At 40.6% G+C, this 13,598-nt stretch overlaps 1 protein-coding gene across 1 annotated transcript in view; it reads right to left on the bottom strand.

Annotated features, from left to right (window-relative positions):
• LOC122795036 (ubiA prenyltransferase domain-containing protein 1-like) overlaps nucleotides 1-2,442 on the bottom strand; it is a 49,586-nt gene extending 47,144 nt beyond the window's left edge. Inside the window, exon 1 of the mRNA XM_044063617.1 lies at nucleotides 1,902-2,442. Within this exon, the coding sequence (XP_043919552.1) occupies nucleotides 1,902-2,442 (541 nt within the window). The remainder of the gene's footprint in view (nucleotides 1-1,901) is intronic.
• Nucleotides 2,443-13,598: the final 11,156 nt, after the last annotated feature.

Raw genomic sequence — 13,598 nt, 5'->3', positions numbered from 1 at the left:
ACCAAAAGATTGCCAAATTCCGGTAATCACGGCCACACAGGTAGAAACTGCACTCTCCAAAGCTAAGAATACAGCACCCATGGGACCAGATGATATCCCGGGCTGTATACTACATGAACTACAAAATGAACTGGCACCTCACCTAAGTGTCATGTTTAATCATAGCTTCACCTCAGGTTGCGTGCCCACTGAGTGGTGCACATCTACAGTTATCCCACTCCACAAGGGGGGATCCACCTTGGATACCGGGAACTGGCATCCCATCAGTCTGATGAGCCTGATCTGCAAGGGCATGGAACATATTATCATGGAACTTATAAACAAAGACATTGGGCAACCTTCAAACACTGGACCCCACCCAGTTTGGATTCGTGAAAGACCAATCTTGTCTCCTGAACCTGATTGACTTCTTCAAATAAGTCTCCAGAGTTGTGGACGAGGGTAAGGCGGTCCACACAGCCTATCTGGACCTTGCCAAGGCCTTCGACACCATCCCCCACTCTGGAATCATAGAAAAACGTACTAAGCTGGGCATAAATCCCTACGTCACTCGGTGGGTTGCCAACTGGCTTACTGACAGAACCTAGACTGTAAAAGTAGCCGACTCCAAATCTATCTCCAGACAAGTGACAAGTGGAGTACCTCAGGGTTCAGTCCTGGGATTGCTCTTGTTTGGCATCTACTTCTCTCAAGTACAGGCCAACACTAAGGGACTCTGGCTAACAAAGTTTACAGATGACTGCAAACTGGGAGCCATTACTGAATCCCCAAGTGATGTGGATATTCTACAAAAGGGCCTTACAGAAACAGATGCTATGTGCCAGAGCCATGGGCTCAAGCTTAATGCCAAGAAATGTATACTTATCCCCTTTGGGAAAAAACATGCATACATGATAGGTGGCAGTACACTAAACACCGAAAGTGTGATGAGAGACTTAGGGACACAGGTGGACAGTGGTCTCACCTTCGATAACCACATCACCACAACAGTCAGGAAATCCTTCTATGTGGCACACCTCATCACTAAGGACTTTTCATCCAGAAAAAAGGAGGTCATTGTCTCACTGTACTCATCCCTCATTAGACCCATTATAGAGTACAATGCCCTGTTTGGTGTGTACATCACAAGACATCTGCAACAGCTGGAAAGGCTGCAGAAATACCGTACTAAAAGAATCACAGGCCTAAAGCAGATGCCCTATTTTGACTGTCTAAAAAAACTCCAGCTATACTCTGTGGCATATCGTCTACTCAGAGTCGATCTCTGCTTAACATACAAGGCCATGTCAAATCCTGAGCTGTTGGACATGCTCCACTTAAAGAAATCCCAATCCCTCAGAGCCACACACTCCAGGGATCTAAACCTTGTCATCACAATGAACAAAATATGCTGGAGGGATAGGTTCCTGACCCAGAGACTCCGCATACTCTGGAATAGACTGCCCATACATGTCATGCAGAGTGCCTCCTTGGCCCTCTTCAAAAGGAACCTTGACAACTGGATGGGAAATAAGAAATTCACCCTGGGGATTACGTCAGTCACCCTGGTAGACAGGGGTCCAGGGAAGTAAATATTGTGGGAAGAAATATCTGGGGAATTGTTTGGCTAGGCTTGTATAGGCCCTAGGGCCGATAACCTAGTACCAACCTATGAACCTATGATAAACATGTGAAGTCAGAGCGATAAATAAATATCTGTATGCAGTTTCCTGCAATATGTTACTTAAGGTTCTAATTAATCCTGATGTTGCTCATACCTGCAGTACTATTTTGGAATCGGAAATATTCATTCAAACACACACACACACACACACACACACACACACACACACACATACAGCAAAGTTTTATCTATGATTCTGTTGTGAAAAAAAAAACATGAAAGTGCTAATCAAACTTACCTCCAGTGTAATGAAATGAAATGAAGACAGAACAAAAGTGCATTAAAGCCAAGTATTCCAGTCGGAGTGGAGACAACAGACATAAACCTATACAGCACAAGCAGCTCAGGATGTACAGAAAAGATCCATATCTGATCACATCCTGTGGCTCAAGAATTCTGTCTACAATTGTTTTGTCATAAGTATTTTTATCATCAATCCCATTGAGAAAATCATAATATGTATTGACCAAGTTAGAGCCACCATGCATAGCTACTGCAATGACAGTGCAGAGAGTTAAGATGAAGACATCAACAGTTGTGTCCACCTGGTAGGCCAATGCAGTTCCTACTGCTGTAGCAGTTAGAGATGGAACTAAGCCCAAAGGCCTAAGGGCTATGATATAGGCAACATATTTATGTCGAACATTAGCCATGTATCCTGTGCTTTCGGTTGAAATGTGCTGATTTGCTCTTTGTGTAAGAGGCATTTTCACTTTTCTGTCTTTGTCTTTTGGAAGAAATGTATCCGTTGTCTCTTCTGCTGTAATTGCTTTGTTCATTCGCTTCTCTTCCTTGTTGCCTAGGTTTTGTCACGCGCCAACAGTGAATGGGAAGTGTTGCAACACGTTTCAGAAAATATCTACAATTGAAACTAACAGAAAGTGGGATCAGAAATTATGTAACAGATAAGATGGAATAACTATTTAAACAGACTGACCAAAATGAACCATTTCCACTTTCAACATAAGCCACAGCCTAAAAGGCCATATGTTGAAAACAGAAGTCATAACGATTATATCATATTACATTTACTTTTGGACACAATACACATATAATCAGACCAACCACACTAAGTTTACACTGAGTTTATGAAGCTGAGTAACAAATGTTACTACAACCTGCTAAATGAAAAAGGAATAGGACTACTGAAACACGGGCGTTATAATGCAAATGGGAATAATACTTCTAAATTAAGTAATACAGATAAATTTTATCAGTTTATTTTATTAGCATGCAAACTTTTATCAAGTATTGTATTATAGTCAGTCTGTCCATCCACTACTCCACATACTTCATCTGGTAAACATTCTTTGCTTGTTTAGATCTGTATCTACAGTCATAAGTGTTGGTTACTCAGCTATATCTAGAAATCCATCTATCTTCTGTCACCACAGCAGTGTTTCTATGCATTTCCCTTTTCTTATCTTACCTGATAAATCCTAGTACCATCTTAAGATGTATGGTTTTCAAAGAATTTTGTCTTTCCCGACTATTGAATGAACTAGAAGCCACAGCCTTGTCCTCCGTAACCTCTCAGTCAGATTGTGAAACAGCCTTGCACGTTCTTTTCAACACACTGCTTCCTCTGCAGGATAAACACTATCCTTATAAAACCAAACAAATCTTGGATGCTAGTAATCTACTCATTAAATGCATGCATTTTCAATTACAAATAAGCCTGGAAAATGTACAAGTACATGAAGGAACCAAGTGATTTCCAGGACTATTATGTTATTAGAAACCAATGCAAGAAGAGTTTTTTTCCCCACATAGAACAATTTTGTGAGGATAAATGAATGGACATGTTGATATCTTAACAAGCACCTGGTTTAAATGACATTTGTAGCTTAAAGCTAGTTTTAAAGGTGCGTTTGTTGAAGTGGTTATTATTAGGTTTTATAGATACTGATTTAGTGTTTATCTTTGAGATATTCATTATGTAAACTAGTTGGATGATATAACTGCATGAATTTATTTAAATGATTAAATTTCTGTTATCATCCTTAAACCTGATGAAGTACAAAGTGTGAAAGCTTTTGAGCTGTTTGTTTTAAGTTTTTGTATTTTATTACATTTGTGGAGTTCCTTGATGTTGTTTGAGACGTTCTTGTGACTCTGTTAGGCCCAGATCAAGTAATAGTTCAGCAGGCAGGGTTAGCACAAGATTACCTCCGCATACCTCTCAACTGTACAGATTTTTGCACAATGTCCAGATTTTTGCCTTACATATTTGGTCTGTTTTTTCATAAAACTGGGGTTTTCTGGTAAATTAGTGACAAATCATTAAAAACTAAAGATAGAAAATAATAACAGATGTTTGAGCTTCAGACCATACCCTTCAGAAAATTCATGCCAATGCAAAACTTGTTATTCTATCAACTTTCTAAGTTTGTAAGAGCAATGTTTAAAGATTGTCCTATTTTTGGGCTTCTGTCCCACTTTTATTTATGTCTTTGTCCAGATTTTTTGCTCTAACAGGTTGAGAGAGATATTAACAGAATAATAGTTTCTGCACCACAAAATGGCTAATACATTTGGTGAATTTTCTAAACACATTACATAATCTTCTGGAACAAAAAGAGCAGGGCAGTATTTCTGATATGGCAGTTGACATCAGTTTTACAAGAGTTTCTATTTGTAATATTAATAAATGGCTCTGTGATGTTCTAAGTTACAGACAAGCTGGTATTGATGACGTTTAACAGTGAATTTATTTGTGTCTGCAACACATTATTTCTGACCTTTACTGGCATGTTATAAATTCCACACTTCACACTGGAACTTTATCAGAAATGTGAACAATCTGAAAATGTAATTCCTCTACTCAACAACACCCATTCTGAAAAGGCCTATACTAAATAAGAGGTCCCTGGTTTTATTATTTGCCATCCTAGTACTTTTGAATTTATAGAGAATTCCTAATTAAAGAAGTTGAGAGGTATGCTGCTTTCTGTTCAACAGTGCTAAGTGTTTTTGCAAACTTTCAAAGCTGGTAAAATGTGCCTCTATGGTTTCCTTTTCTTTTGTTTCCTCCTTTCTTTCTATTTTTTCCTGTAACTGACATTCTGGACAAGTCCAGAATGTATGCAGTTCAAACATCTATAGTTTTCTCCCTAAAAGTAATCAGTCCACTGGTAGATAATGATTTATTAACTTTATATCTGTTTTATTAGACTGTTTGCCAAGTCATATTCATCTTACTAAAAATAGTATCAAGTTCCTTATTATTTTTGTTATCTTTCACTTCAGTACAGGTGTATTTATTTTTTTATTTATTGCCTGACTGAGTGACTGACTGTGCAGCTTTCTGGTTACATTATAATAAAACCTGCTGCAGACTACAGAAGACATGCCAACTCACTACAGAACTGTTTTTCCCCTCTAATGCATCATCAGAAGACGTGGAATTGGGAAGTAATTGGACAGTTGCTCAACAAACAGTAAACAGAAACACCAGTTTATTAAACTTAATAAACCTAAGTCTACTGAAGTTAATAAAGTAAACAAACTGCACAGTTTAGAATAAGGAAGCCCACTTTACAAAATCAGGACATAATTATAATAAACAGCAATGTTAAAAAATATTTGCAGTTGATCTTTTAGGAAAGCTCAAATCACTCCTACTGCCCTCCTAGCATTTACCAACCACAGTGCAGTGAAGGATGCTAAGCTCAAAGAGCAGTGTTTGCAAACTTAACTAAGGCATTTGACTCTATAAAAAACTCATCACTTTTCATAGAACTTTCAGTATATGATTAAATGTTCTTCATATTATACATATTTAGTAATTATCTGCACAAATCTTCCTTTCTTTAGCATTACCAGTGAGTAATAGGTATTTTCCCTCACCTAATACGAAAAGGAAAGGACTAGTTCTGGGGCCCCTTTTTCTTTAAATGCTTCCTTAATACACCTAGAAAACAGATCTCTCAGGTAAATCGTTCAGGTAAATAAATTACTTTACTGTGTTAGGTTGTCTTTCACGCACTTGTGTAATAGCCACTTGTCACTGAGGTGCTTCCAACTGAATGTTCATCTTTTTATTTAAGTGGTAGAAACTGAAATACATAGGCAGTATACTTAAAGGGTAGAGATACAAGGCCTTGCCCCCTGCATGAAACACTTTTTCTTTTGGCTTGCTGGTAATATTGAGTACAAGCTATTTCAAATAATTCATACTGAAATACTGGATGCAAGTGAATGGCTCCATCTACTGAACTGAAACCTGTCCATGCTCTCTATGGTTATCTGGGTTTCAACTATATCAATAGCAGCTTCAAAGCTACATGACAACCTGGCTCAGCTCTGTAACCTTCCCAGCAGTTTCAGGCTGTGGGTAGATTGAAGGAAAACCAAAACCATGCAGTTTGGGACTCAAATATGCCTTTGCATGATTAATGATGACCAGAGAATTCCTATTCCGGAAAAAGACTGCACTGTACCTATTAATATTGTAAATGCCTTGGTTTTGCTTAGGCTCTGCTTTAACTTTTTCAGCATGTCAATAAGACATTTAAAAGAACTATCTCAAGTGTTGCAACCTGCTACTGCATTAACGATTTGCTAACAAATAAAGATTAAATCTAGCTAAAGGTCATTGTATCCAAATATTTAAAATGTTCATCAGGATATCATCTGTACTGCTGCAAATTCTGAAATTGTTGCACTTTGTTTGCTGTAGCATAGTCTAGATTCAGACCTGCTGAATCGAGTTCTGTTTGTATAATCTGAGAACTAAACCAGACTGCACCCTAGTGGCAGAAGTGTGCAGTTAGAACTCATCTTATTAAAGGCTGCAAGAACAGGTCTCAGTTTTGAGCTTTTTCATTGGTTAATTTGTTTAAATCAGTTTGCTACATAAGTACCTTGCTTGCGCGGGTTTGCACTTGTTTGCCCATCGCACACTGCTGAGCAGTGGTGGGCAAAATTGGCGGTTACAGACACAAACACTTCTGCCTGCAAATTTTCCCTTAGTACTCTGCTGGTACTCCATTGGTGAGTTCTCAAGAGTGTCCCTCACTAACAAGTGATGCATTCAGCAAAGTTCCTGAGGTACCAACAAAGATCCTACCCGCTAGCCCTTCATATTTTTTGTCCACTTCTCCTGTCCTCCACTTTACTTGGTCCTTCCTGTCCTCTCAATGTTTACTGACCAAATCAACTTACTTAGCATTATGTCTGGACAATTTCCCACAGTTTCTCCAGCCAGGCTGGTCAACATGGGCATCCTGAGACAATATAACAATTGCCTCTTGTACACTGACAACTCACTTCTTCTAGTCCACACAAATTCATTATGTGAAAGATCCATCCATATCAAGAAGCTAGAATCCAGGCTGTCTCCCTCACCAGTCAGATCATCTGATACTAAGCAGGTTGTTAGCATGCACACCTCACCTCCTGCACCTACCAAACCAACAACACATAAACCTACACATGCGGACATCCTTACCAGAAGCTTAACTAAACTTCATGGACCTCCCAAACAGAAATACAAGCATGATTCACATAATACATCCTCTGCAGAACATAGTACATATACTATATCACACACTGTTGTCTCACCGGTCAAGCCCCTAAGGCATAACATAAAAACAAACATCTTAACAATAGGAGACTCAATTGTGAGGCACACAGATGTCTCTCTCACCAGGCTAGATAGGGGAAAAGTCACAGTCAGCTGTCTGTCAGGTGCCAGGATCCACCACATCACATGTGTACTCAAATCTGTCAACAGCAGGCACTATTATGACTCTGTCACAGTCCATGTCGGTGTGAACAACTTCAGATGTACCTCACTTGACTATATGAAGAGAGACATGACTGAGCTCTCTGATTATGTGTCTTATGCAGGTATGTCCCTAGCCTTAAACAGCATTTTACCCTCACCTAGGATAATACTGCAATACAAACAAAAAATGATTGACTTCAACAATTTGATTAGTTTGTTGTGTCATTCCAAGGGGATGCAGTATCTGTCAGCCTGGGATGACATGGTCAACAAACCTCAGTGCTTTGCCAGAGATGGTCTTCATCTGTCACCACTGGGATTTCAGTTACTGGCTAAGGTTCTTGCCACCCCCATAGTGCCTTTTTTAGGCAATGTCACAAGAAGAAAATTCCCAGTGTAAAAATACCATCTAAAAACAACCTCAATGTTATGCTGCTAAAGTAGGAGTCTAAACCAGAAACTGCACTCACTGGAAGCAGTCCTCACTTTGGAAGATGCTGATATTTGTGCAGTCACTGAAAACTGGTTTAAGGCTTTGGAGAGCACCCCAGCTATACCAGGTTACATTTCCTTCCACACGTTCAGACCACAAACTGAAGGCATGAGAAGTAAAGGAGGTAGTGTATCAATATTCATTAAAGATAAATAGACCTCTAGATTGTTTAAACAGCACAATTAACTTTAATTGCTTCAGGTGCAATTCACTGTAGGTAAGAACCCTCTTCAGATCATTGCCAGCTATAAGACCCCCTCCATGAATCAGGACATCCACTCAGCCTACATGGATCCACTTGAGTCAATCAAGATAAAACCAAGCACCCTGGTTTGGGGTGACTTTAATTACCCATCCATTGACTGGGTAAATTATATGTGTTCTAATTCATTTGCCCAAAGTTCTCTGGACTTCATTAATTCTAGACTTCGTTAATTCCACTGCCCTGGACCAGCTGGTTGACCTCCCCCCCACAAGGGCTCAAACATCTTGGATCTGATGTTCACCAACATGGAGACCACTCACCATCCCCAGTGTGTGGTCAGCCCTGGTGAGATCTGACCACAAATCAGTCTCCCTAGAAGTCACTATAACACAAGACCCCCTTATCAACAACTAAACTTAAAAACTTCTCCAAGGCCATTTACAACCTCGTATTTGACAGCATAAATAACTTCATAGCCCTCCTTCCACTGATGGACAGACCCCTAAGTTATACACCAATGCTTTATATGAGCACCTTACAATTGTATTGACTCTGCCGTACCTGACAGAACCAAAGAAGGTTTGACCTGGCCAAGGCAGGTATGACCTTAGCCCTGAGTAGCATCCTGCCTTCGCCCAGAATTATACCACAGTGTAAGGACAAAATGATTGACTTCAACAATTAGCTAAGCTTCTGGTGTCATTCAAAGGGGATCCAGTATCTGTCTGCCTGGGAAGACATGATCGACAAACCACAATGCTTTGCCAGAGATGGTCTGCACCTGTCACCCCTGGGATTTAGGTTACTGGCTAAAGCTCTTGCCACCCCTATAGTGCCTTTTTTAGGCAAAGTTCAAGGACAAACCACCACCGTGCAGTAACTGAGACTTACAAGGCTCCAGAGAGCCTGCTGCAATCAGGCTATACTTTACTTTTCACAAACCAACCAACACTCCTAATACTGGGTGATTTAAAGCCAACTTCATGCTACTGAAGTCAGAAGTGACAAACTTCATAACACCCATGCAGACGGGATCTGAAAGTTTGACTAAAGAATCCTACAATAAGGCACTGTACAAGCACATCCACTTGTGCATGAATCGTGCCATCCCAAATAGAACCAAGATGCTCTCCTCCAAAAAAAGGAAGCCAATCTGGTGGTCCCCTGCTATAATCAAACTATACAACAGAAGGAAGAAACTGTTGCAGAAAAGAGGAAAATCCCAGGATACAAAAAAATTCCCTCATCAGCCTTAGTAAGAAGTTGTGATCCCTCATAAAATCCTCAAAAGCTAGTTACAAAAATAAAATTGCCAAAGATTCCAAAGACAACCACAAGGCATTCTATAGTTATGTTAAGAATCTAAATGGCAATGCTCAGATCTGCTCTTAGCTTCAACAGAATGGCATTAAATATACTGATCCCAAGGATATTGCCAATATCCTGGCAGATCGATTTAGTGCCAACTTCACCCCCCTCACCCCCTAAAGGGCCCATCTCAATACCAAAAGATTGCCAAATTCCGGTAATCACGGCCACACAGGTAGAAACCACACTCTCTAAAGCTAAGAATACAGCATCCATGGGACCAGATGACATCCCAGGCTGTGTACTACATGAACTACAAAATGAACTGGCACCTCACCTAAGTGTCATGTTTAATCATAACCTCACCTCAGGCTTCACGCCCACTGAGTGGCGCACAGCTACAGTTATCCCACTCCACAAGGGGGGATCCACCTTGGATCCCGGGAACTACCATCCCATCAGTCTGATGAGCCTGATCTGCAAGGGCATGGAACGCATTATCATGGAACTTATAAACAAAGACACTGGCAACCTTCAAACACTGGACCCCACCCAGTTTGGGTTTGTAAAGGGCCGATCTTGTCTCTTGAACCTGATTGACTTCTTCGAATCAGTCTCCAGAGCTGTGGACTAGGGTAAGGTGGTCCACACAGCCTATCTGGACCTCGCCAAGGCCTTCAACATCATCCCCCACTCTGGAATCATAGATAAACTTACTAAGCTGGGCATAAATTCCTATGTCACTCGATGGTTTGCCATCTGGCTTACTGACAGAACCCAGACTGTAAAAGTAGCCGACTCCAAATCCAGCTCCAGACAAGTGACAAGTGGAGTACCTCAGGGTTCAGTCCTGGGACCACTCTTGTTTGGCATCTACTTCTCTGAAGTACAGGCCAAAACTAGGACTCTGGCTAACAAAGTTCACAGATGACTGCAAAATGGGAGCCATTATTGAATCCCCAAATTATGTGGATATTTTACAAAAGGGCCTTACAGAAACAGATGCCTGGTGCCAGAGCCATCGGCTCAAGCTTAATGCCAAGAAATGTATAGTTATCCCCTTTGGAAAAAAACATGTACCCATGAATTACCACATAGGTGGCAGTACACTAAACATTGAAAGTGTGATGAGAGACTTAGGGACACAGGTGGACAGTGGTCTCACTTTCGATAACCACATTCCCACAACAGTCAGGAAATCCTTCAATGTGGCACACCTCATCACTAAAGGCTTTTCATCCAGAAAAAAGGAGGTCATTGTCCCACTGTACTCATCCCTCATTAGACACATTATAGAGTATAATGCCCCGTTTGGTATATACCTCACAAGACATCTGCAACAGCTGGAATGGCCACAGAAATATCTCACTAAATGAATCACAGGCCTAAAGCAGATGCCATATGCTGACCATCTAAAAAAACTCCAGCTATACTCTGTGTCATATCGTCTACTCAGAGGCGATCTCTGCTTAACATACAAGGCCATGTCAAACTCTGAGCTGTTGTACATGTTCCACTGAAAGAAATCCCAATCCCTCAGAGCCACACACTCCAGGGATCTAAACCTTGTCATCACAATGAACAAAACATGCTGGAGGGATAGGTTCATGACCCAGAGACTCTCCATACTCTGGAATAGACTGCCCATACAGGTCAAGCAGAGAACCTCCTTGGCCCTCTTCAAAAGGAACCTTGATGATTGGACGGGAGATAGGAAATTCACCCCGGGGATCATGTCAGTCGCCCTGTTAGACAGGGGTCCAGAGAAGTAAATATTGTGGGAAGAAATATCCAGGGACTTGTTTTGGCTAGGCTTGTATAGGCCCTAGGGCCGATAGCCTAGTACCAACCTATGAACCTATAAGATCTTCAAGGAAAAAAAATGCCCAGTGGACAACTGCCATTAATAGGCTATACAACAGGAGAAAGAAATTGTTGTCTTAAAGTAGGAAGGAACGGTCTCAAAACTGAAAACACTCCCTCCTCAACATAAACAGGTAAATAAGACTACTACTGAAGTCCTACAAAGCTAACTACAAATCCATATTAGCTTCTCCAACTAAGAATGACCACAAGGTGTTCTTTAATAACATCTGCAACCTCAAAGGTAAGGCCCAAATTTGCACTGAATTAGTAGTTAATGGTACTATATACCGAACCTGTGGATACAGCAAACCCACTGGATGACAGGCTCAGTGAAAACTTCTCTCTCCTGCCCCCCCCCCCCACATATACCCTAAAGCATCCCTATAACTTGTCCCTTACCTAGTATCTCCCAGGAGCAGGTCTTAAATGCCCTCTCCAAGGCCAAAAACAACATCCCAGACTGTGTTCTACATTGGGTAAAACAGGAATTAGCATCACCATTGGGCACGCTTTTCAATCACAGCCTAAGCACTGGCTTCATCCCAGCAGAATGGAAAACAGCTATCGTCATCACTTTGCACAAAGGGGGTGCATCCACAGACCCCAGGAACTATAGACCCATTAGCCTGACCAGCCTTATCTGCAAGGCTATGGAATGAATCATTATGGAACTTACTAACAAAGATATAGGAAATCTCCAAAAGCTCGACCCCACCCAGTTTGGCTCTGTCAATGGGAGATCGTGTCTTTTAAACTTGTTGGACTTCTTCAGACCTGCAGCAGTCCTATAATCAGTGTTGTTCCTCAGAGATTGGTTCTGGTACCTCTACTGTTCTGAATCTATTTATCCAAAGTACAGACTAAAACTAAAGGACTATGGCTGGCAAAGTTTTCTGATTACTGGAAACTGGTAGTGATCATTGAAACTCTTAGTGATGTCAACATCCTGCAAGAAGGTCTTACTCTTTATTCTCTCCTTTGGCAAGGGTGATGTTCCTGTAAACCGCCACAACAATAGCAATACCCTAAGCACACAATCAGTGGCGAGAGATCTGGGCACACAGGTCAACAGCAAACTTAACTTTGATCACCATGTTTCCACAGTGGTAAAAAGGGCACTTTATATTGCTCATCTCATAAGTAAGGGCATTGCCTCCAGAAAAAAAGAGGTTATAACCCCCCCCCCTGTATGCCTCCCTCATCAGGCCAATAATAGCGTACAACACTCCCTTTAGTATGTTCCTTTCCAAACATATGCAGCAATTGGAGAGACCACAAAGGTCCATACAAAGAAAATACAGAGTCTTCAAGATCTGTCTTATGCAGACAGACTACAAACTAAAATCATTGTCACTTTACTCTGTGTCATACAGACTGCTCAGAGGCAACCTGTGTTTTGCATATAGAGCAATCTCTGACCCAGATTTAATGGGAATGCTGCACATTCACAAGTCAAATGGCACTTGGGTCACTCACTCCAAGAACCTTAATCTGGTATGTTACATCAACAGATTTGTGGGAGAGACAGATATGTTTCACAGAGGATGCCCCACCTTTGCAGAAAACTTCCTATTCATGTTAACCAAAGCCCTTCATTGGCCTTATTTAAGCGTAATTTGGACTATTGGATGGGTAACCAGAAATTCAGCCTGGGGTTCTACATTTGTCCCTCTTGGACAGGGGCAATAGGTACTGAATTTAGTGTCTGTATGAACCAGACACCTTTGGAAGCATGGGTTTATAAGGGCCCTGGAGGCATTAGCCTAGTAAACTCCTATGATCCTATGAACATTCAAAAAATTTATTTTAGAATTCAAAAATTGATTTGAAAATTGTAAAAAATGTTGTGGTGGATTCTAAATATGTAAATAAATTGAACCAATCTATCACAGCCATTCCCCCCAAAAAAAATTGTCATCCAAAAATGCAAATACACTTCCATACCCTAAAATATCACTTTTAAAAATTAATTCCTTCTACAATCTACCAATAACATTTTCCAATAGCTTAAAAATGTTGAACTGTAACCCTCTGAAAACTCTTCCTCTTGACAATGCTGTAACTTATTCTAACATTACTTTTATTAACCTACTAAACAGCTTAGCACCTCCCAGAACTAAAACAGCAAAATCCATTACCACCCCATGGCTTTCCAAAGAAACTTTAACCCTCATGCATACTCTTGACAAATCATAGAAACTCTACCAAAAATATAAAACACCCTACACCCTCACTTAATACCAATAACTTTGTAATAAAGTTAAAAGACAAATTGTTTCTGACCACAAATCCTACTACTCCAAGTTTCAAAACAACCTAAAGTCCAATCCCA

Source organism: Protopterus annectens, chromosome 2.part1 (assembly GCF_019279795.1).
Source record: "Protopterus annectens isolate FY-2018-M chromosome 2.part1, PAN1.0, whole genome shotgun sequence".
Taxonomy (NCBI): Eukaryota; Metazoa; Chordata; order Ceratodontiformes; family Protopteridae; genus Protopterus; species Protopterus annectens.
This window is presented reverse-complemented; position numbering and strand designations above follow the sequence as displayed.